This window comes from Lissotriton helveticus, chromosome 3_1 (assembly GCF_964261635.1).
Source record: "Lissotriton helveticus chromosome 3_1, aLisHel1.1, whole genome shotgun sequence".
Taxonomy (NCBI): domain Eukaryota; kingdom Metazoa; phylum Chordata; class Amphibia; order Caudata; family Salamandridae; genus Lissotriton; species Lissotriton helveticus.
Genome location: NC_136061.1, coordinates 220,538,663 through 220,564,327, shown reverse-complemented (window position 1 = coordinate 220,564,327; position 25,665 = coordinate 220,538,663). Strand labels below are relative to the sequence as shown.

Here is a 25,665-nt window from a genome sequence, read left to right as displayed (position 1 = left end):
AGCTTGCTTCTGTCCATTGCTGCAGCTCAGAGCAAGCTCTCCTGCTGCTGCACAGTGCAGGTTGCAGCTTGCAACGAACCCTTTCTGCAGTTTGGTGCAGGTTCACGGCCTGCCGCTGCAGCTTGCTTCTGTCCATTGCTGCAGCTCAGAGCAGGCTCTCCTGCTGCTGCACAGTGCAGGTTGAAGCTTGCAACGAACCCTTTCTGCAGTTTGGTGCAGGTTCACGGCCTGCCGCTGCAGCTTGCTTCTGTCCATTGCTGCAGCTCAGTGCAAGCTACAACCTGTGACTTCCTCCTGCTCCAGCTTGCTTCCATTTCTATCTGCTGGACAGCGTGGTCCACAGTCTGTGACCTTTGCTTGCTACGGTTTGCTTCAAGCCACAGTCTGCCTGCTACAGCCTATTGTAGGCAAGCTGCTTCTTACCTTGCTGCAGCTCAGTGTACGCCCAGACCTGCTACTTTCTATTGCTGCAGCTTAGCTTGGGCTGCTGTCTGCTTCTGTCTTTTGCTACTGCACTACTTCCTTCTGCTGCTTCTTACACTGGATCCCAGTGTACTCATGTACCTTGGGGTAGGCTTCAGGCTGCTACAGTTGTCCATTGCCACTTAATATAGGCTGCAGCGGACTTTTTCTGCTGCTTGCTGTAGGTCAGAACCTCCTATTGTCTTTTGCAGTGGCGGCTCCTCCGCTATGCCAGAAGAGCGTCGCCCCGCTGTCTTTGGGAAGTGTAAAGTAAAGGAAATATAAAATGATAATGACTTTCAGTTATCATCATTTTATGTTTCCTTTGCGGGCAGGCGTGTTGTCGGGGCACTCTGCTCCCAGGGAACAGCAGGGGAGGAGTGGTTTGCCCACCCCTAAGTGCACAGTGATTGGCCGGCCCTCTCGGGCCACTCAAACCAGTCATGTGCTCTTTCCCCTTCTCCATGCAGACTGCATTACAGCCTGCATGGAGAACATGCCCCGGACCCCATTCCCTGGTTAAACGTCAAAACAGGACACTCAAAACCAATCACAATGCTGCATTGAAGCATTGTGATTGGTCAGGGGAGTCTGGGTGCTTACCAAACACAATGCTGCACTGCAGAGATCTGATTGGTCAGGGGAGCCTGGCTGTTCTTCTTCCTGGCTGCAGTCTTCATGTCCCACAACGAGAGCAGGAGCAGAGACAAGGGACCAGGCGACGAGGTAAGTATATATTTTATTTTATTTTTTGCAAAACCTTGCTGCCCCCCATAGAACCCCCTCACACGCTCCTGCCCGCCACGCGCGAGTCATGTCAGCCGCTACTGCTCTCTTGCTACAGCTATTGTGACCCATGCTTCTAGCGTCTCTTTCTGCAGCTCACTGCAGGTCATGGCCTGATGATGTAATCTGCTTCAGGCCACTGTTCACCATAGTATGTAACACCCAGCGTCTTTCTCTTGTTACAGCTTACTTTAGACTGCTGCCTCCTACTTTGTGGCTAGGTATAGGCTACAGCCTTCTAGTGCCCTTACGGCATCTAAGCATGGGTCGCAGCCTGCTACTGTCTCTTACTGCAGCTCACTGTGGACCACGGCCTGCACTACGCTGCAGCTTAGTTTAGATGGATGCCTGCTTCTATCTATTGCACACCACAGTGTGTCTCTTGTTTTGGCAAAATGTAGGCGATGGCCTGCTGCTGCAACATAGTTTTGATCAGAGGAGGTTCATATCAGATCATACCATATCAATCAGCATTTGTAAAGTGCACCTCTGTCCCTCCTGAATATATGACGTTACAATGCAAACAATTGCAACGCATGCTTTTACAATGTGGTTTTTTACTTCGCAACTACCATTACATCGCATGTTTTTACAGCGCATTTAAAAAAACTACCATTACAACGCATTCCATTTCAATACATACCATTATAACGCATAATATTTTTAGTGCAACAGTGGGGTAAGTGTTGGATAGTATAGGGGTAAAACTTACTATTCCCACTCCAGTAAGTGCAACAGTAGGGTAAGTAGTGGATTGTGAAAGGGTAAATCTCCATTAATTACCTTATAATGCGTTGTAATGGTCTACGTTGTAACAGCATGCGTTGTAGTGGCATGCGTTGTAATGACTGTGTTGTAATGGCATGCGATGTAACGGCAGTTGCATTGTAACAGCTGCGTTGTAAAAGCAGTGCGATATAATGGCTGCATTGTAATGGATGTTTGCCGTCCCCCCAGTGGTACCTGGGCGCTGTGTCTCTGTCGGAGAGCTTGTCTTGAGTCTCTTTCTGAAGTCTGCCAGCGAGGGGGCTGTGCGGAGCTAGAGGGGGAGGTTGCGAACAGCTGGGGTCTTCTGCTACATCTTCTGTCGGCTGCTGCTCTCTGGGTCTGCAGGTTGGTGGGGATCGTCTCCACTAACCTGTGTTACTGCAGCTCACTGAAACCTGCGCCTAGCTCCTGCTGCACCTCAATGCACGCCACAGTCTTCTATTACCCCTTATCACAGCCTGCTACTGTCTCTTGAGACAGCCCAGTAAAGACCACAGTGTGACGCTGCTGTCTCTTCCTCTTGATCTAGCGACACCTCAGTGGTGTCTGCAGCCTGCCACTGCCTCCCCAGGGCCTCAGTGTAGACTGCGGTCTATTTTCTTGCTTAATCTCAGCCTCTGCCACGGCTGCTTGTCTTGACCATCACAATGGTGAGGTAGGACAAGAAATCTGTGGCAGACCGGTAGATAGGGAGCCCCTTGTGAGGACCACCTTACTCTAACTTAGTAACAGAAGCGTTTCGAAGCTTGGTGGATGGGGCATCAGGTCAAACATGGCCTGGTTCTGGAATGCTGAGATCAGCGAGGCCGGCTGGTGGTGGCCTTTGCAGAAAAATTAGGTATCTTTCCATTCTGGGCCAGGTTTGCTGAAATCTATCTGCCACTTCTTCAGTTCTTGTGTTTTCCTCTGCAGAACCTTGCCTTCGCAAAGTCTGATAGAAATGCCTGGACTTGGGTCCAGATCGAAAGATTGGGGGCATCCCAACATCTGTGACAGTAGCAGGGGGCAAAACATTCACCAGCCCGATGGACTACCACCAGCCACACCTAGAGATCACCGCTGGCTCCTTGGCGATCTCAGCGCCTTCACAATGGCTCCTGCGAAGGCGTTAGAACTTCGATGGCGGCTGCCATGTCTCAGGCACCCACTCACCAAACTTTTTTGCTTTTGAACAACAGACTGCCAAAGTGGTTCCCGATTTCCAGAGAAGGGATTGATCATCTCTTCAAGGGCTTTGTCAGCAGAAGGGAGGCTTCTGCCTCTGCCAGGAGGGTCCTGACTGACTATTTCAGACCTCAGGTCTTTGAACATTTAAACTTCTGCTGCTGTTATAAGTGAAGGGTGACTTGATGGATATGTTTAGTGTTCGCCTTTGGTGTTTCATGAAAGCGTGTAATTTTCCCGAAAAAGAAATGCAAATATCAAGGACCCCCTGTAATGACTCTAGAATTGTATTTAAATTATTGTTAAAAGATTCTTTTAACAGTAATTTAAATGGAATTTATATATGTGTTATACAGCCATTTTGTTATTGCACTGAGTTTCCACAATAACGTTGCTGAGATGAGCCGATGGGCCGTTAGATGATTTCAGCCATTTTGACTGCCTAGGGTGTTGCATACAATTATATTTTCCAGACAAAGACCATGAAATAAGGGATCTTATATTACTCTACGAGGCGAAGGTGTCACGTGTTGCAATAACTAGGCTGGTGCTATCACACATACTGGACATGGAAAGGGTGAATTAATTGCATAATCGCCCCCAAAATTCACCAGCCATTTGTGGGCACATGATGAAGGGATCATTGCCCAGATCCCAGGTATGAGCTGCCAGCCTTCCTGTTGGCACCCTCTACTAGCCAAAGACTTCAGGTACAGACCTCTAATGCTATGTGGACTCAGTATAAGACCTGTGAAGGGAGAAATACCCACATTACCACCAGTCCCGCGAACTGACCCTCAGGCGGAGGTGCCTAAGAATGAACTTAGGCTTCTTAACCTTCTGAATAACATGGCCTATTGTCCTAGGCATCCTACCCAACGCCCATCAAAGAGTCAGAAGATTTCACCGGATGCCAGCCTTGGAAGAGGCACAACGGGCTCTTGGGGAAGGAGAAGACACAGTTACTTTCTTGACTGATGTTGATATGAAACAACCTAAGAAATAAATAAATTACAAGCAATACAGCTGTAATAGAATAATGTCTGTGTGCAGCATATTTGGATGAAAAGAGAATTGATGGCTGACAGAGGAATTTGTGCAGTCGTTGTGGTCTCACACATATCTCCTCATGTTCTTTGCTGCTAAGAAATTTGGATTGTGTCTTCGATGGCACTGGATGCTAAAAAAGCATATCTGATAAACCTCTATAGTGTCAAAACAATACGATGAATAGCTCTGAGACAGACATATCCTTTACACTTTGGAGCAAAGGGTGAAAGTGCATTGTGCAAACTGGTATCAGATACAATAATTGAAAAAACACAAGGAACAACACCCTGGGTTTTTCCATTAGTGATAGCACAAATTTAAGCATTTTGAAGAGGTCACAACATGTATGGAGCTGTGCTTGCCCAGCCAAGCTGTGAAAACGGAACACTACTCTACTCAAAACTTCGATTACATCATTTCTGACCTCACAAATGTGCATCTTTTCCCAAAGATTGCCTTAGTACTGCCAACTGGAACTTAACCCAGAGTCAAATATAGAATATCTTCCTCCACTCACACTAAGCTGCAAAGTCTTCTAAGCGATCGAGGTGTTCCTGTCATGGTATGATACAAATGAGCAATGACCACAAAGAGCACATAAGGAATACGAGTTGTAAGAAGCGCTCTAGAGACCGGAAGAAAGTTGACTAACACTCAACAAAGGAAATATTTCAAGCTCTCCCCTGAAAATCATTTTAAACTGCAGAGGGGCCAGAGATGATCGGAAGAAAGCTGAGGACAATGAGAGTGCCACTGCCCTTTCGTAGGCAGCATCTAAGAATTTACCAGAGTCTGTGACCAATGCACTCCAATTGGACACGCTCATCCAGCTGCTGATAGATATTTTGAAGTCGTCCACTAAATGGGGCGTTGGACTTGCCCCTTTTTGCAGGGTCATCCCAGAACTTTTTGCCTTCCTCCGGTATTTTTTCTGACCTGTTGTTGGTGGTTTTAGGACTCTGGGCACTTTATCACTGCTGTTCAGTGCTAAAGTGCATGTGCTCTCTATGGTAAACTTGGTAAGATTGGTCTACACCTGTTTGGCATATTTAATTTACCTGTCAGTCCCTTGTAAAGTGGTATCTCATATACCCAAGGCCAGTAAATTAAATGCTACGGGTGGGCTGGTGGGCAACTTGCACCACCCACCAAAATAGCCTTTCAAACCTGTCTCAGGCCTCTGCCATTGCAGCGGGCAGTTTACTGTGACGTGGTACATAAAGTGGTTGCCACGTCCGGGACTCCCCTTTTACTACATATCAGTCACCCCTAAGGTAGGCCCTAGCTAGCTGGGCAGCGTGCGATGTAGGTAAAAGGTAGGGCATGTGCCTTAACTGTGTGGCATGTCCTGGTAGTGACAAACAGCTGATTTGGTTTCTCACCAGACTGCCTTCTCATAGGAATGGGAAACAGCGTTTACAACGCTGCTGTTACCACACAGGTAGGTAACAACGCGGGTGTTACAACAACCGCGTTGTTACTACGCGTGGCTTGCCATTGCAAGTCGTTTTTACGACTTGCGCTAGGTGGCGTGCAACACCAGGGAATGTGTTGGATTTTAAGTAAAACACATTCCCTGCTAGTCTCTCCCACTCCGGCTCGGCCTGAGCCCTCAGTATACCCTGTTAGTAAAACTTCAGCTGTGTAAGTAGAAGCCGGAGGCATTGGGGAAACGAGAGTGGACCCTCTGTGGCATTGGAGAGGGTCGCTGTCACTAGAAGGCACAAGGATTGGCCGATTGCGTGGGCGGCCATGTCGGGCCGGACCCTGGCGGCAGCCTATATCGAGGCCAGCGAGGTGGGGGCTCTTTAAGATATGCCGGACCAAATCACTGCGGCTGCCAGTAAATTACTGAAACCTATGCCTGGTCTTAAGAGGTTAGTGACATTATCACTTGTGGTGCACTTCCATCCACACCAACCACGAATCCACTTTCTTAGAATGTGTATCATTCTGTTGGTTGACCTGAACAACAATACGCTCCCAGAAGAAAACGAAAGCCCCAGATTGGAAACTGTATCCATTTTGACATGGATTCGTCCGGTAAACTCAGGTGTTGCACAGTCCCAGATTGAAACCTGTGGGATGCGTGATCCTGTGCCTTTAAGGAAAGCCGGAGCCCTTGGTCCATGATGCGGGGGCCTGGGTGCTCTGGTGCCATGGCCAGGGCGACTGACTCAGGAATCTGGGGGTCACAGTTCGATCCCCGGCACCAGCGGCAGATTAGCCCAGCACCATGTGACTCTGGGCAATAGCTTGCTTAATCTTCCCGACGGCCCCCAGCGCCTAGAGACCAATACGGGTGATTGTTCGCGCTCTACAAATGTGGATTATTATTATTATTCTCCAATAAACATGTCTGGCCGTGCCCTCCCCACCGAGGCCTCGCACCCAGCCAATGCCAGTGACAGCGGGCACTGCCCATCTCCACTCGTCCTGCCCGGCCTCACCCCCGCTCCTCTGCCCGCCTGTCCCCGCCAGCTGTGCAGGGACCTTCACGGGCGCGGGCCCTCTCATGCGCTCCCCGGACCCGCATCTGAAGGCCGGGATGTTGGTAGTGACAGCCCGGCGCTCTTCAAAGAGAGTTTGAAGGCCGCGTCATTTCCCTCGAGCCATGTTTACTGCAGCCGCGTCGGGGCCGTGGAGAGACTGCATTAAACAGTGGCCCCTCCTGGGCCCGCTCATGCCTGCAGCTCCCCCCCCCTCCCGCCCCCAGCGGTCCGAGAGATGACATCTGAGGGACGGCTGCCGATGGGGCGGGAGTCCGTCCACGCGTGGAGGGCCAAAGGCACCGGCATGAGTTACCCTTGGATGGATGGAAGCAGTCTACCGTGTGCACAGAGAGGCAGCCTGGAACATCCTTCAGACGCTTAGCGGGCACAGCAGAAGCGCGCAAGCTTCACTGCCATCCGTCAACAAAGCAAGCTTTGCTGCCACCCGCCTACAGCGCAAGCTTCCCCCCCCAACAGCGCAAGCTTCACTGATACCCGTCAACAGCGCAAGCTTCCCCCACCTACAGCGCGAGCTTCACTGATACCCGTCAACAGCGCAAGCTTCCCCCGCCAACAGCACAAGCTTCACTGATACCCGTCAACAGCGCAAGCTTCCCCCGCCTACAGCGCGAGCTTCACTGCCACCCGCCTACAGCGCGAGCTTTACTGCCACCCGCCTACAGAGCGAGCTACACTGTCACCCGGCAACCGAGCAAGCTTCACTGTCACCGGCCAACAGAGCGAGCTTCTCTGACACCCGCCTACAGCGCAAGCTTCACTGCATTCGTCAACAATGCAAGCTACACTGCACCTGCCTACAGCACAAGCTTCCCCCGCCTACAGCGCAAGCTTCCCCGCCTACAGCGCAAGCTTCCCCGCTTCCAGCGCGAACTTCACTGTCACCCGCCTACAGAGCAAGCTACGCTGCCATTCATCAGCAGTGCAAGCTTCACTGCCACCCACCTACAGTGCGAGCTTCACTGCCACCCGCCTACAGAGAGAACTTCACTGCCACCCACCTCCAGAGCGAACTTCACTGTCATCCACATACAGAGCGAGCTTCACTGTCACCCCCAACAGAGCGAACTTCACTGATACCCACCTACAGCGCGAACTTCGTTGCCACCTGCCTACAGCGCATACAGAGCGAGCTTCACTGACACCCGCCTACAGCGCAAACCTCACTGCCACCCACCTGCAGAGCAAGCTTCACTGTCACCCGCCAACAGCGCAAGCTTCGCTGCCATCCACCTCCAGAGCGAACTTCGCTGTCATCCGCATACAGAGCGAGCTTCACTGTCACCTGCCAACTGAGCGAGATTCACTGACACCCGCCTGCAGCATGAACTTCGCTGCCACCCGCCTACAGCGCGAGCTTCACCGACACCCACCTCAAGAGCGAACTTCACTGTCCTCCGCATCCAGAGCTAGCTTCACTGTCACCCGCCTACAGCGCGAGCTTCAAACGGCAACATCGCACAGCTCGCTGCCACCCAACAGAGCGAGCTTCACTGTCATCCGCCTACAGCGCGAACTTCGCTGCCACCTGCCTACAGCGCAGGCTTCACTGCCACACGCCTGCAGCGCGAGCGTCGCTGATACCGGCCTACAGCGATAGCTTAACGTCCATTCGGCAACAGCGCAAGCTTCGCTGCCATCCACCTCCAGAGCGAACTTCGCTGTCATCCGCATACAGAGCAAGCTTCACTGTCACCTGCCAACTGAGCGAGATTCACTGACACCCGCCTGCAGCATGAACTTCGCTGCCACCCGCCTACAGCGCGAGCTTCACCGACACCCACCTCAAGAGCGAACTTCACTGTCCTCCGCATCCAGAGCTAGCTTCACTGTCACCCGCCTACAGCGCGAGCTTCAAACGGCAACATCGCACAGCTCGCTGCCACCCAACAGAGCGAGCTTCACTGTCATCCGCCTACAGCGCAAACTTCGCTGCCACCTGCCTACAGCGCAGGCTTCACTGCCACACGCCTGCAGCGCGAGCTTCGCTGATACTGGCCTACAGCGATAGCTTAACGTCCATTCGCCAACAGTGCAAGCTTCACTGCCATCTGCCTACAAACTTCACTGTCACCCCCAACAGAGCGAACTTCACTGATACCCACCTACAGCGCGAACTTCGTTGCCACCTGCCTACAGCGCATACAGAGCGAGCTTCACTGACACCCGCCTACAGCGCAAACCTCACTGCCACCCACCTGCAGAGCAAGCTTCACTGTCACCCGCCAACAGCGCAAGCTTCGCTGCCATCCACCTCCAGAGCGAACTTCGCTGTCATCCGCATACAGAGCGAGCTTCACTGTCACCTGCCAACTGAGCGAGATTCACTGACACCCGCCTGCAGCATGAACTTCGCTGCCACCCGCCTACAGCGCGAGCTTCACCGACACCCACCTCAAGAGCGAACTTCACTGTCCTCCGCATCCAGAGCTAGCTTCACTGTCACCCGCCTACAGCGCGAGCTTCAAACGGCAACATCGCACAGCTCGCTGCCACCCAACAGAGCGAGCTTCACTGTCATCCGCCTACAGCGCGAACTTCGCTGCCACCTGCCTACAGCGCAGGCTTCACTGCCACACGCCTGCAGCGCGAGCTTCGCTGATACCGGCCTACAGCGATAGCTTAACGTCCATTCGGCAACAGCGCAAGCTTCGCTGCCATCCACCTCCAGAGCGAACTTCGCTGTCATCCGCATACAGAGCGAGCTTCACTGTCACCTGCCAACTGAGCGAGATTCACTGACACCCGCCTGCAGCATGAACTTCGCTGCCACCCGCCTACAGCGCGAGCTTCACCGACACCCACCTCAAGAGCGAACTTCACTGTCCTCCGCATCCAGAGCTAGCTTCACTGTCACCCGCCTACAGCACGAGCTTCAAACGGCAACATCGCACAGCTCGCTGCCACCCAACAGAGCGAGCTTCACTGTCATCCGCCTACAGCGCGAACTTCGCTGCCACCTGCCTACAGCGCAGGCTTCACTGCCACACGCCTGCAGCGCGAGCTTCGCTGATACCGGCCTACAGCGATAGCTTAACGTCCATTCGCCAACAGTGCAAGCTTCACTGCCACCTGCCTACAAACTTCACTGTGACCTGTCTACAGCGAAAGCTTAACCTCCACCCGCCAACAGTGCAACCTCCCCCGCCAACTGTGCAAGCCTCGCTGCCACCCACCTCCATCGCTAACTTCACGGCCACCCACCTACAACACGAGCTACGCTGCCATCCATACGCAGTGCGAGTTTCACTGCCAACCACATGCAGCGATCTTCACTGCCACCCGCCTGCAGCGCAAGCTTCACTAACACCCGCCTATAGCGCAAGCTTCACCCGGCAACAGTGCAAGCTTCGTGCCACCCGCCTCCAGCGTGAACTTCGCTGTCACCCACCTACAGCATGAGCTTCACTGACACCCACCTACAGTGCAAGCTTCACTGACACCCGCCTACAGCGCAAGCTTCACTGACACCCACATACAGAGTGAGCTGCACTCACACCCACCAACAGGGCAGGCTTCACTGACACCCACCTACATCGAGAGCTTCACACAGCAACAGTGCAAGCTTTGCTGCCACCCGCCTCCAGCGCGAACTTCACTGTCACCCGCCAACAGTGCAGGCTTCACTGACACCCAACTACAGCGCGAGCTTCACTGAGACCCGCATACAGAGCGAGCTTAATGTCACCCGCCAACAGCGAAAGCTTCACTGACATCCAGTTACAGCACGAGCATCACTGACACCGGCATACAGTGCAAGCTACACTGACACCCGCCTACAGCGCAAGCTTCACTGACACACGCCTATGATGTGAGGTTCACTGACACCAGTCTACAGTGCACCCTTCACTGACACCAGCCTACAGTGCACTCTTCACTGACACCAGCCTACATTGCATGCTTCTCTGTCACCCGCCTACAGCGCAAGCTTCCCTGACACCCGCCTACGGTGTGAGCTTCACTGACACCAGTCTACAGTGCACGCTTCACTGACACCAGCCTACAGCGCGAGCTTCACTGACACCTGCCAGTACAAGATCCACTGCCACCCGCTTACAGTGCACGCTCCACTGCCACCCGCCTACAGTGCATGCTACAATGACACCCGCCAACAGTTTGAGCTTCCCTCAAGGGCAGGACACATACAGCACAGGACAGGCAGCCGCAGCTGTGCAGGCTTCTCTGCAGCACGCCGCCACTGTCGCGCAGGACAACAGTGCAGACACACGGACTCACACTCAAGATGGCCACATTGTAGTTCTATGTACCGTGGGGAGCCATATTCCACAGAAGACCTTTAGGCTTGTCTGCTACAAAGAAAGCTCAGATTCAAGGACACACCGAAGGGCAAAGCGTCACAATATTTAAGGTCATATTCTGGGGCTCCAGAATGGCCATTTTCTTGGGCACAGAGGTGGGCATATTATGTGGCACAGAGACGGTGACTTTCGAAGCTCAATAGCTCTCCTACGCCGTGGTCCCCCGCACCAGAAAGACCAGATTGGGAGGCCGCTCCTTCTCCTTCCTCGCTGCCAAAGCATGGAACGCCCTTCCGCTCCACCTCAGACAGACAACATCGCTCCCCATCTTCACAAGAAACCTCAAAACCTGGCTCTTCGACAGACCCCCTCCTTGATGGAATGGAACCTGCACCCCCCCACTCCTAGCGCCTTGAGACCCTTACGGGTGAGTAGTCGCGCTTTAACAAACCCCTGATTGATTGATTGAATTACGACATATTTTCGGGCACAGTGATTGCCACCGTCAGGGGCACCATCATGGCAACCCAGGGCGCAATGTATTTACTCTGTTTCATAGATCCAACCTCTACAAGTCAAGCCTCGCTAAAGTAAACGGAAATACTCCTGCGTTTACGTTCCTGCTGTGATGCGACGGCCACGGGTGGAAATATGCAAATGTCATCTTTGAAAGCAGGTCATCGACAAGGTGCATCATGGGAAAACAGCTAATCCCTCAGATAGATTTAGCATATGTGAAGTGGCAAAGCAAGAAAACACCATCTTCTCTGTTATAGACGTTTGTTTTTATAAAATCAAAATCCTTCTGTTGAAAAAAAAGATGAAAATGTCAGCATCGCCGGAGTATGGCAGGAAGCTCCCCTTAAATGTGAGAATATGTCTTCCTAGACTACACGAGGGTGCGCCTGGCATGGACCAGTGGCCCACCACCTCCCGTTGCTGAGCCTCGTGAGGGAATTACACACAGACCGCAGAGGCCGGTGCCCATGCTTAGGAAAGTGGGTTTCATGGCTGAAAATAACCTCTGACGCGAGGCACGTGGGGCAAGGACACGTAAGAGGCAGAGTTCATAGGGTCAGCTGAGGGCATTTAAATGGCCCAGCTGAGGCACCTGCAGGGCTCTCGTTGGGCAATGAAAAGGCTGTGAGGGCACATTGACGCGTTACCCATGGATACACGTGGGCAGCTGATCTCGAGATGGGGGCAGGAGTGCGCGGGCTCTGCCAGGGGCAGTGGGGTACCCCTCTAGGTGTGCCCCGAGGAGCTGAAAGGAGCCTGGATCAGAGAACCATCCTATCCAGGCTGCAAGCGAGCCACTCAAAGCCCCTGTGCCAGGGCTCCGAGGGCAGGGACAGAGGCAGGTATGTGAGGCCCCCCAAGGATAGAAGGGTCCGTGTGTGAGGGTATTCTTGACACAGATCTCAGCCTGCAGGTGGGGCCCTAAGAGGCAGGTATGTGGGGCCCCCAAGGATAGAGGGGTCTGTGTGTGGGGGCATTCTTGACACAGACCGCAGCCTGCACGTGAAGCCCTAAGAGGCAGGTATGTGGGGCCCCCACGGATAGAAGGGTCTGTCTGTGGGGGTATTCTTGACACAGACCGCAGCCTGCAGGTGGGGCCCTAAGAGGCAGGTATGTGGGGCCCCCAAGGATAGAAGGGTCCGTGTGTGGGGGTATTCTTGACACAGACCGCAGCCTGCAGGTGGGGCCCTAAGAGGCAGGTATGTGGGGCCCCCACGGATAGAAGGGTCTGTCTGTGGGGGTATTCTTGACACAGACCGCAGCCAGCAGGTGGGACAGTAAGAGGCAGGTATGTGGGGCCCCCACGGATAGAAGGGTCCGTGTGTGGGGGTATTCTTGACACAGACCGCAGCCTGCAGGTGGGGCCCTAAGAGGCAGGTATGTGGGGCCCCCAAGGATAGAAGGGTCTGTCTGTGGGGGTATTCTTGACGCAGACCACAGCCTGCAGGTGGGGCCCTAAGAGGCAGGTATGTGGGGCCCCCAAGGATAGAAGGGTCCGTGTGTGGGGGTATTCTTGACGCAGACCACAGCCTGCAGGTGGGGCCCTAAGAGGCAGGTATGTGGGGCCCCCAAGGATAGAAGGGTCTGTGTGTGGGGGTAGACCGCAGCCTGCAGGTGGGGCCCTAAGAGGCAGGTATGTGGGGCCCCCAAGGATATAAGGGTCCGTGTGTGTGGGTATTCTTGACACACACCGAAGCCTGCAGGTGGGGCCCTAAGAGACAGGTCTGTGGGGCCCCCAAGGAAAGAATGTGTGGGGGCATTCTTGACACAGACCACAGCCAGCAGGTGGGGCCCAAGAGGCAGGTATGTGGAGCCCCCATGAAAAGAAGGGTCCGTGTGTGAGGGTATTCTTGACAAAGACCGCAGCCTGCACGTGAGGCCCTAAGAGGCAGGTCTGTGGGGCCCCCACGGATAGAAGGGCCCATTTGTGGGTGTATTCTTAACACAGACCGCAGCCTGCAGGTGCGAGCAGCTTGATTATCGTAGTTGCCGCTAGCTGCTTTATTTTTAATCACTTTGCACTTTACCTTTTTAAAAACTGTTACCTGCTCATTTGAATCATTGTCCTTGTGTTGTTGAACCCGCATTCCGCCCGAGGCCCCGTTCCGACACGGCTTGTGCCGCTTGATCGGAGGGCTATACCGGGAGCTTACTCACCCTGTTCTCCACTTCCGGCGGATGCCGAAGTTAGCGTTTCAGTCTCTGGCGGGCCCTAGAGTACATAGGGCACAGAGCTGGGGCAAGTGCAGTGGACGCGAGCAGCTTGATTATCGTAGTTGCTGCTAGCTGCTTTATTTTTAATCACTTTGCACTTTACCTTTTTAAAAACTGTTACCTGCTCATTTGAATCATTGTCCTTGTGTTGTTGAACCCGCATTCCGCCCCGAGGCCCCGTTCCGACACGGCTTGTGCCGCTTGATCGGAGGGCTATACCGGGAGCTTACTCACCCTGTTCTCCACTTCCGGCGGATGCCGAAGTTAGCGTTTCAGTCTCTGGCGGGCCCTAGAGTACATAGGGCACAGAGCTGGGGCAAGTGCAGTGGACGCGAGCAGCTTGATTATCGTAGTTGCCGCTAGCTGCTTTATTTTTAATCACTTTGAACTTTACCTTTTTAAAAACTGTTACCTGCTCATTTGAATCATTGTCCTTGTGTTGTTGAACCCGCATTCCGCCCGAGGCCCCGTTCCGACACGGCTTGTGCCGCTTGATCGGAGGGCTATACCGGGAGTTTACTCACCCTGTTCTCCACTTCCGGCGGATGCCGAAGTTAGCGTTTCAGTCTCTGGCGGGCCCTAGAGTACATAGGGCACAGAGCAAGCGCAAGCGCAGCGGACGCGCGCAGTGGGCACGCCGGCGGCGTGCCTAAGGCGCGCCTAAGGCAAGCCCGTCTGTGCCCATCCGCACCTGGCCCGAGCCTAGGGCCACAACCCCTGGTACTACCGACTCAGTCATAAAAGGAGGCTACTCTCGGCAGGCCCTATTAAACCTGCGTCCTCAAGAAAAATGTTCAGGTACTGCTTTTACTTTTAATGAAAACTCTTACCTCCCAAAAACCTGTGCACACTGCCATTTCAAACTTCTCTCTGCACTCGAACCCAACACCACTCACCCCTCACTTTCTAATAACAAACAAAAAACGACCCACATCTTGGCAGCTCTTATCAACGCAAGGTCGCTATGTAAACATAAAGAAGAAATCGCCGATTTTATAAATTCTCTAAAACTTGATCTTCTTTTCATTACTGAAACATGGACCAATGCTTCATCAGAGCCTGACTTATTAGTTGCAGTCCCGGAAGGTTATAATATTCTCAAGCAAGATAGGGCCCGGAAAACAGGTGGTGGAATTGCTGTAATATATCGTAACCATCTCAAAACCGTTATAAGCCCAGTTCCCCTCACTACTTGTGAAGCTATACAATTTTCTACTGCACTTACACCTTCCCAACGCCTTAAAGGCATTTTACTTTATCGTCCCCCAGGTAGCAAAACTGAATTTCTAGCCTCCTTTACGGACATACTGGAATCCCTTGCTACTGATAATACAACCACTATCCTAGGTGAGTTTAACTTTGCTTTAGAAAACTTGGAAGACAAAGACACCAATAGACTCCTATCAGACCTAGAATCTTTGGGTCTGATGCAACTGGTTCCCCACAGTACTCATGAAGCCAGCCATACGCTAGATGGTCTATTTTCTAATGACAAAAACATCAAAATAAAAGAGATCCTGCCACTAGCTTGGTCCGACCATCATGCTGTGATGTTTGAAATTCTACTTAATTCCCCCACCCATACAACTGCCACTACACATTCCGGGATGTTTAAATCGTGGAAAGATCTCGATAATCAATTACTCATTGAAACCCTGTCATCTACGCAGCTAGCTACTTCCAAGGATCCTAACATAGCTGCTAAAGAATACACCCATTGGCTCACTACAGCCCTGAACAAATTAGTTCCTATAAAATCTATCTCAAAAAACCGCAACTCCCCTTCAGCCCCCTGGTTTACCAACGCCCTTAGACATCAAAAACAGAAATGTCGAAATCGAGAATGACATTGGAGAAAGGCTTATACTGCCGAGGACAAATCTCTCTATAAAAATGAACTTGCAATATATAAAAAAATGATTCTGCAAGAAAAAAGTCTTTACTACTCCACTCAGATCGAGCAAGCTAAACATTCCAATAAACAACTGTATCAGGTCGTATCCAAACTTTCTAAGCTAGCCCCTCAATCACTGCCCACCCCCTCACAATTGTTTTGTAATAACCTTGCGAGCTTGTTCTATGACAAAGTTAATAATATCTACACTAATTTCTCCCATAGGAATACAGATCATTCTCGTCCACCCAAACTACCTCACTTAAATCTACCCAGCCTACTTTCGGGCACTTTCCAGCGACCACTATAGCTGAGGTTTCTAAGATCATGACCACCATCAAATCAGGCTCTGCTTATGATCCTTGTCCTCCTCAAATTCTTTTCCCCATAGCAGACATAGTGGCCCCCCAACTTACAGAAATGTTCAACTCCATGTTCTCCACAGGGGTTTATCCTGCCATCTGGAAAGACACCCTTCTTAAACCCCTTTTGAAAAAACCTCATCTGGACGCTGAGGACCCCAACAACTATAGGCCCATTGCCAGCCTGCCTTTTGCAGCAAAACTAGCAGAAAAACTGATGAATATACAACTATCCCAGTACATTGAAGATCACTTCCTATTAGACGACACCCAGTTTGGCTTTCGCAAACACCAGGCAGGTATGTGGGGCCCCCACGGATAGAATGGTCCGTGTGTGAGGGTATTCTTGACACAGACCGCAGCCAGCAGGTGGGACAGTAAGAGGCAGGTATGTGGGGCCCCCACGGATAGAAGGGTCCGTGTGTGGGTGTATTCTTGACAGAGACCGCAGTCTGCAGGTGGGACAGTAAGAGGCAGGTATGTGGGGCCCCCACGGATAGAAGGGTCCGTGTGTGAGGGTATTCTTGACACAGACCGCAGCCAGCAGGTGGGACAGTAAGAGGCAGGTATGTGGGGCCCCCACGGATAGAAGGGTCCGTGTGTGGGGGTATTCTTGACACAGACCGCAGCCTGCAGGTGGGGCCCTAAGAGGCAGGTATGTGGGGCTCCCGCGGATAGAGGGGTCTGTGTGTGGGGGCATTTTTGACACATACCGCAGCCTGCACTTGGGACCCTCAGAGGCAGGGGCCAGTGTGCAGAGTAAACCAATGGCAGAAGTGGGAGACAGCGAGTGGTGGTCGTAGGAGGGTGACCGCCTCACTCCAGGTCATGACAGGCAAGGTCTCCATTCCGAAGCTTTAATCTTACAAATCACTGATTTGTGTATAAAGTATAATTAGTTAAGTGGAAGCAAAACAAGACTACAGAACCCAGGATGCATCAGGCTATCACACAAAAGTCCAGGACTGGAAACAGTGTCTCAAATGACCTGGCAAGAGGCGACTGCCCTATAGATAGGCCAGCCTTGTGTGGACCCTCTGATGGCAAAGATTTGCACTACTTTTGTTATCTTAGAATCAGTATTCAAACCAAGGCATGCATTTTGACCACAGAGGCTCAACTACAATGATGCAGCAGGTGCAGTGGCACTGGGACCCATTGAACACTGAGAATGCTGTATTTTACTACCTCAACAACAGACTGAGGGGCCATTTTCCGTGAGTGCATTAGGGCCCATGGCCTCCTTGCTGAGGTATCGGCTGACCATTCGTCGCATAAAAACATCAGCGTAAGCCCCATTCCCACTAGGTTATCCATGTATTTCTCACCAGTATTCTAGAAACCATCCCCATTGGGTTCATTTACAGAAGGTCACCACCGTTTTTCTTCCACAATACCACTGAAGATATAGGAATGTTTCCCCTATATTCTTTTATTCTGATGTTACCTACCAAATGAATATGCTTATGATATCACAATACACAAACATGGTTCTGTTAGCAATGGGCTGTTCATAAACCACTTGGCGTGTGTTTAGAATCATTTTATTTCTAAGGTATGAATCAAGAAACATCGCTCTAATTTGTAACACAGACATATGCAATTTGCAGCGTTGAAAAAGTCCAGGTGTGAGACTAAATAACCACTTCCACCCAGCATTGCCTTTGTACTTTAACTTATAACTGAATTGCAATTGTACACATAGGGCCCGATGCACAAAGGTAAACTGAGACAAAAGTCTAATTTCACGACTTTCAGTATTCACAAAGGCAATTGGAATGGCTCACTGGTTAGAGGCGGCAGACCGGGAAGCAGAGAATGGCTCGGGACCAGGGTTCAATTCCCCACGCGGCAGGGTCGTGGACCAGTGTCAGCGGACTCGATAATTCTCGCCTTGGTGCCTACTTTAACCAGGGGTCACACTCAGCAACTCTGGGCATTAAGCTTGCCTCATCTCTACAACGGCCCCCCACAGATGCTGGGGTTGCCTGGTTTCACCTTGGAGATACCCAGAGGGGACCATCTCACAGGGAAAGCCAGGACGGGTACTCCAGCGGTCTTCAGCGCTGGGACCCTTACGGGCAGCTGTGCGCTTTACAAGTCCCACACATTTACAAGTAGTAAAGGTGGACTTTTGTCTTAGTTAAACTAAAGTTTTGGTCTTAAGTTTAACTGAGACCAAAACTGAGACAGAAGTCTAACTTTTCTACTCGTAAATGCCCTTTGTGAATATGAAAGTCATAAAGTTAGACTTTTGTCTCAGTTTACCTTTGTGAATAGGGCCCATTGGTTTCTGCACCCGCACAGCACCTCCGCTGCTGTTAAGTCTTTAGCATCAGCAGGTGTTATTATTGGTGCCACTGGAGATTCAGAGAGGATTTCAAGGAGACATCTGGATGTGGGCATTGTCAGAGCCGAGATAATACATGTTAAGCCTCTAGCCACTCTAATAGAGACCTACTCTTGCACATTTCCAAGTTGAATGTGTGTGGCATGGTGCCTCTGTGCTCACTTTGTGTGGTGTGTGTGCATATCCTAGTATTTGGAACCTCTTGTTGTTGAGGGGTGTACGACATAGAACAATTATGCAGTAAACAGTGCAGGTCGAATGTCTATGCCATGTTGCATGTGTGTTCTGCTCTTTGTGTGGTGTGGCGATGCCGCGTTGCCCAGCTTTTCATGTGGAGTATCACCGGTTCAGTGCCTCGGGGCTGCCCATGGCGGGCATCACTTACCCTTTCTCCTCCATCATCTCCTGAAGCTCAACGCACTTCAGCTCCACCCGCCGCTTGCGCTCATGGTCCAGGATCTCGCGATGCGCCTTCTTCACCAGGATGGGCTCAACTCTCCGTGGCTCCTCTTCGGGTGGCTTGTGCCAGGAGCCAGAGGCAACTGGCTGAGAGAAGCCATTAGCGGCATCCTGCGGAGTGGGCATGCTGGCCCCCTTGTTGCACGCAGCCATCCCCGGCTCCCCTCCTGGTCGCAGTGGCTTCACTCTGCAGATCCTGTAAAAACAAAGAGCAAAGTTATGGTCGCGTGTTTCCTGCATGCACCTTTCAATGCACTTGTTGGTATCCACTTTCTGTGAGGCCAGCTGTGTACCAGCCCATTGCCCTTTGTCTCTGTGGGAGTTTGGGCCTCCACCCAATCATTATTTAGGAATAACTAACTAACTAACCAACCAACTAACCAATTAACTAACCAACTAACTAACCAACCAACTAACCAAATAAATGAACAAATAAATACATAAATGAATGAAGTGTAAGGACCCAAAGCGTTTCTTACGGGCCTGCCAACAACCACCCTGTGAATGCCCAGCACTGATGGTGTCTGCTCCTAATTCCACCCTTTCCTCCACCCCCTGCACTTCCTGTCCTTTAGCTCACTCTTGCACATTCTTCTTTATCCCTGCTTTCTCCCTTTGTCGCTGTTTCCCCATCTATCTCTTCTCTTTTTCCTCTTGTGCCTTTGTCTCTCCTTCTATTGGTCAAAGTCGGATGATGTCAAATGTGTCCTGTCCCCAGAAAGCAGGCTGGTTCCGCCGCCTCCACCCACTGGCCCACGCCGAGCCCTCCTTCCGCCTCACAGACAGGGGTCAGGAACCGCTTTAAACGGTTAATCGAGGGTCAGCAGCGATCGAAGGGGACCCAAGAGGGACCCTGTACCAAGAAGAGAACACGCACTGTAAGGGGTTAAGGAAACATGCAGACCGGTGCTGCAGGGGTGTAACAAGCATGTAGGTGGGGGGGGGGAGGTCCAGGGAGGGAGAACCAAAGTAGAAGACAGGTGGGAGGGGCATAGAACGACGTGGGAAAGAGATCCCGAGTGCAGGGTCTGGAAGAAAGGAGGCGTGGTGAGGCGGAGTCAGCGAGCTGGCCGTGGGGGCCAGGAGGAAGCCTTAGCCTCCAGATGCGAGGGGAGCTCCACGGCGTAGGAGCTGTTGAGGAGGGAGGTGTGTGTGGGGGTGGGAGAGAGTGCCAGAGAGCTGGACCTAGTGGGGGCCGGGTAGGGATGCGCTGGGAGTTCCAGACTCTAGGAGGTGGAAGGGAGGGCCCGGCGCACACTGCAGAGTAGAGCATGTGAAGACCCCGATCTCCACATCTGTATGATGGGCACTGCGGGGGCATGCTGGCTGGGCCCAGAAACTGAAGCCACCAAACCTCGTTCCAGTCCCCCGGGGCGCTTTGGGCATAAAACACACATAACCCATGACTCCCGTCGCCACGCACAGCCCGCTGCGGCCCTGCGGACAGCCCCAGCCCTGCACCTCTGGGTATAGGAGCAAGGAATGGAGAGTCGAGCAAGCAGACGAAGACAGGGAGGCCGAGGCGTGCAAGGAGTAGGTCTGAGCAGGAATTAGGTCATAGGTTAAGGGGCAAAGGTCATGAAGGCATGGTAGAGCGGGGTCATTGGTGGAAGCTGGTAGCATGTACCATGAAGGATGAGAAGATGGTGGCCAAGGCGAGAAGTTCAGACCGCCCATGAGATTCTTGGGTGATGTGAAATACACTGTGGCCTCCTGGGGGAAGTGCCAATGGGGTGGGGAACATGATCTTGGGAAAATTAACAGGGGGTGACAGGATGTGACGCATGGGTTAGGGTGATAGGAGGGACAGAGGGAAACAGGGTTATGTTATGAAGAGTACAGGGTGCACGGAGTGACGTACCCAACATCCGAGGGGTGTGTGGAGGCAGGGGTTGTCCGTGCAAAGAACAATGGTGACGCTCAGGAAAATGCTAAAGGGGCGATATGGTGATACGGCAGGGGTCAATGTGTGATACAGTGGGGTCAGTGGGGTCTATAGGGCAGGGTCATGGAGGAAGCAGAGGGAAGAAGAAGATAATCAGCCAGGGCTGGCCTTCGCTCAAATGCAGCCCTGGGCGAAACCCACATGTCCCCTCCCACTCGTCCTTTTTAGGTCAAGCCTGGGCAGTGCATGAGCTGCTCTGCGAGGCATGCTGTATTCAGGTAGGGACTTGAAGCTCCGCCCACTCACCGTCCATATTTTTCATTGGCTTGTGTCATTGTTCACTGTAAAATGCGGTTGTTCATTGGTCAATAGGCCTAGTAGTCCCTCCTTAATACCGCCTAATCTCATTTTGTAGCCTCCCATGGTGACACCCCCGTTACATGTGTTGTTACTCGGTAGGCTTTAATTTCAGTCTCCAAGCACTATTTTCTCAGATAGCTTTGTCCTGCTTGCTGTTGCAGGCAGGACATGCTCTCTCCTCACGCTTTTCTTTAAATTTATAGCATAAATACATTTGCAATGCAATAGGTGCCGCATCTGTAAGAGTTTAAGCTATTGGCATTGTAAATGAAAATGCCTTTTCTTTATTTGTTTTAAAAACAACACATCAATAAAAGGCATTGTCATTTACAATGCCAATAGCTCAAACTCTGGGAAATACGAGCCCTATTGCATTGCAAATGCTTGTTAATTGTGTATGTATGGAAATCTTGGGAGCAGCAGAAGCAAAAAATATAGACAAAAGGTGGACTCCGGCGCCAGCTGCCCTCTGAAACAGTATTTAGGAAAATAAATTCTAGATCCAGGTCAGAGGGAGTAAGCTGCAGGCAGCGCCTGCGCCCCGTGCTTTAAATGGGAAAATATAAAGGTAGGTACTTATTAAAATAAGCTAGGGTTGTGGCTAGTGGGCGGGGTGTCAGAGGCGGAGCGAGACATGATGATACAAAGACTCTTCTATTGAGTATTCATATTTTGGTGGTGTGAAGACTTGTTTGGAACAAGCCCTCCACCATAATGGAAGGGGTTTGTAAACAGTACAGCCAAGCCATCCACAGTACTATCCGCACTTTCAGGCTAATAATCAGTGCGACCGAGGACCAACGAGACGCTGGCATAGCATCATTAACCCCTTCGATGCTCGTGACAGCACCCAGCTGTCAAGAGCCACGGGTGGCCTGTGCGCATGACGGCTGGACTCTGTCACGACTCCGCCCGCGATTGGAATGTTGAGCACCGGGCTGGAATTCCTGCCGCAGGCAACGCATTAATAATGAGTTCTACACCACTTGTGAGAAATGTATCAATATAAATAAAGGAGTTAACTCATTACAATAAATGAAGGGCAAACACGAAATGCTAATATATCTTTGTTTTCGTAACATTAGCAGCTTCCTAATGTCATACTCTTCCTACTTGCCTTAAGTACAATCCTTTTATCTTGTCGAGTGCGCACACACACACACAGAAATGACCATCCCACGCATTTCTTTTCAATTATCCCCCGAGTGTCCCGATTCTCTTCCTCTCTGATCTCATTTCTCTCTCAAGCATACACAATATCAGGTAAACACAAACACACAAACAGACAAATTCACAAAAGGCTCACTTCTGATTACGTTTTAGTTACTTCGCAGCGACAGTGCAAATGTGATTGACAGAGCAGGGCCTGGATGGGGCCTACTGTGTCAGACACAGCAGGACGGTGGAATTCCCAACACCTGGAAAACCCGTGCATAATGCAAATGAGCTCCTGCTGAATGGTTCAGTGGTGGCTCAGCTAAGGGTTAGAGAGGCGCTTTGATGTCAGAGTGCCCTACAGAACTGCCCCACTCTGACTGCCTCGAGCTGAGCAGCACTAGCAGCAATGAGCTTACATTTCTTGAGTACCGGTACTCTCCTTGGTAGTGGAGAAGTGCCGGTACTCGGCTCGGTAAAAATGAGAAGTGCCCCTACTGAGTACCTGTGAGTACCGGCCCATTGAAAGCACTGCCTGCGCCCCTCCGTCAGTCAGCGCCCTGGTGCGGGCCCAGCTGCCACGAGCTGAAGGCCGGAACTAAAGCAGCGACGGTGCTTAAGAACGTACCGTGGGGTACACGCTGGGTTTACTGCCGGGCTTTCCTCCGCCGTGGCCTCTACAGACTATCCTGGGAATGCTGCACTCAGTGGACCAAGTGGGCGTAAATCTGCCCCACCCGGTAAACTCCCCCTGAGCACAGTCCGGACCCCAACCCTGTATGTTCGTGTCGTCTTCATCATCAAAAATAAATTACCCGAGCATTTCGTCTCCAATCGCTGAAATGCAAACACCCCCCTGACATGCAGTCCATGCCTAGTTTCGTGTGCCTCTCAAACAGGCATTGGCCCATTTGAAGCTGTTCCAGTGATGTCATAAAAACCGTGGATGCAAAGGTCAGTGATCTGCTCAGTTCAGTGAGTGAGGCCGAGAGGAGTAGCAGCATCTCTTCAATGCGCCGAGGAATGCCGTTCAGCACCACGGACAGGGGCCTCCGCGCGAGACTGGGTCCGCACAGCCTGCAGTGACCGTCGCCGTGGGCCCGGTGCAGCGCTCTAGATCAGCGCTTCACAACCCTTTTAGAACCACCACACCATTTTCAGAATGACACACTTTTGCGACCCACCTAGCTTTAATTGACATGAGCTGTGTGATTTTTTTTAATGTAACTAAAGCATGGCGTGGTAGCATACCGTCATTTACAGACAGCACAATTCCCACAGAAACGGCACAAAGTTTGCCCCGACATACAGTTTTACTGATAAGCCTATACTGCACACAAATAATAAAATCGGGTTCAAGTGAATAATTATTAAAGTGTCTTCAGTTGTTTTGATCCTATTTGCATCTGTTTCCATCACACTGAAAATTACAAAAAAAGTGCTTAATTTTTGCTTTGCTACTGCTGAATATGTACAGTTCATTTATAGGTATTTACATATTGTTATACACAAAATAACATCCTACAGCCTTTCCTTTGCCACTCCCTGTACCCAGGCCCAGTTTTAGAGCGGTGTGACCAGGCAGCCACGCCAGGCGCTGGCCTCGAGGCGCTGTTAGAAATAACTTATGGGTTTAAAAGTACTTACTGCAGAGTTCCTTGTGTCTCCAGCAGGTTTTAGGCAACAATAAAAATGCTAAGATAATTCTGGCCTCTATTTTTTCTTCTTGAGAGATATTGGAGTGTTGTCTAATGGCAGTTTGACTCATCATATAGTAGCACAGAGGGTTAATGTGCCTCCTGCAAATAACATGTACCATACAGATCACAAAACTATATTTTATGTGGCTAGCTGAGTGTTTTTTTTCTTTTGTCACAGAGTTCCTTTTGTTATCAGCAGTTCATAAGTTACAATCCTAATATAGCACAGTGACCTATGAACTTGTCATTAAAGAGCTTCATGCAACTTGCCTGGTATAAAATGGGATGTTATGCTTTTTCTCCATTCTTTATATATTCCTAATGTTGCAAAAACGAGTCTGGGTAGAAATACATTCTTATTAGTACAGCCAACTCCAACCAGTGCTTTAAAACAAATGAAATTCCTGCAAGACAGGGGCTATGGAGAGATGAGGGTTATTGCTGGAGGGCAGCCGTGAGGGAATCCATGGGGAAGGAGGTCATTGGGGTTGAGGGCGTCAAAAAATATTGCCGCATAGGGCGCCAGCGCTAAAGCCGGCCCGTCCTGTACCCCAGCAAGATTATCACACAATTCACATTACTTTTCTTTTCCTGTTGGCAAAGTGAGAGGATCAGTAAACACCAATCCCCATGTTAAAAAGTAAGCAGCTATTTGTCTAGAGGCATAGCCTGACATTTGACCACTGTCTTTGAAGCACAACCAGTGTGACATGATAAACAAAGAGTTTCAAGGCATCTTTGGTTATTGCCTGAACTTCCGTGTCCCACCACAAATCGACTCACAACCCGCCAGTGGGTCACGCCCCACAGTTCAGGAAACGCTGCTCTGGATAATGACAGCTGCAGTGAGGACAGTACAGTACTCTGGATAATCATAGCTGCAGTGGGGCCGGTACAGCACTTAGAATCATGACAACTGGTGTTTGTGTGCGGTACTGGACTCTGCATAATGATAGCTGTTGTGGCTCCGGTACAGTACTCTGGATATTGGCAGCTGCTGTGGGTCCATTACAGTGCCCAGATAGTGACAGCTGCTGTGGGTCGGGTACAGTGCCCTGACAGTGACAGCTGCTGTGGGTCTGGTACAACGCCCTGACCGTGACAGCTGCTGTGGGTCTGGTACAACGCCCTGACCGTGACAGCTTCTGTGGGTCCGGTACACTGTCCTGACAGTGACAGCTGCTGTGAGTGGTTTAAACACACCCTGTGCTGTAACTCTTGCTGTGGGCTCTGGCCTGGAACTGGCAGCTGGGGCCCTTTCAGCACCTTGGAGAAGGACCGCTGCTGCGGATTTGGGGGTCGATTAGGATCGCGGACGGACTTGAGTCCGTCCGCGACCCCTGAGGAGGAGGGAACGTCCGCATGGGTTGCGGCGTTCCCTCCGATCTGATTAGGATGTGACCGCCAGGGTGGCGGTCACATCCTCTATCTCTAACATTGCGGCGGGTGCAGGTTCAAGCTGCACCCGCCCCAATGTAAAAAATGCATGCACAGCATTTGCGTGCACAAAGCGGCAGGCACCGCGCGGTGCTTGCTGCATTGTGCACGCAAATGCAGGGGGGTACCATAGGTACCCCCCATGTGCACCCCCCACCACCCCTTCACCCAGGGGGCCCGCAACGGGCCCCCGAAGTGAAGGTCCGTATGCTTTTTCACGGTGGAAAAGCCGCCGTGGAAAAGCATAGAATTGCAGACATCCTAATATGCCTGGCGGTGTCTGATAGACACCACCAGACATGTTAGTGCTTTTCCGCCGCGGTCGCCTTCC

General features: G+C 51.5%; 1 protein-coding gene across 1 annotated transcript in view; it reads right to left on the bottom strand.

Moving 5' to 3' along the window:
* SRRM3 (serine/arginine repetitive matrix 3) overlaps positions 1 to 18,985 on the bottom strand; it is a 244,216-nt gene extending 225,231 nt beyond the window's left edge. The window contains exon 1 of the mRNA XM_078679649.1: positions 18,724 to 18,985. Coding sequence (XP_078535775.1) covers positions 18,724 to 18,950 — 227 coding nt within the window. The 5' untranslated portion in view covers positions 18,951 to 18,985. The remainder of the gene's footprint in view (positions 1 to 18,723) is intronic.
* Positions 18,986 to 25,665: the final 6,680 nt, after the last annotated feature.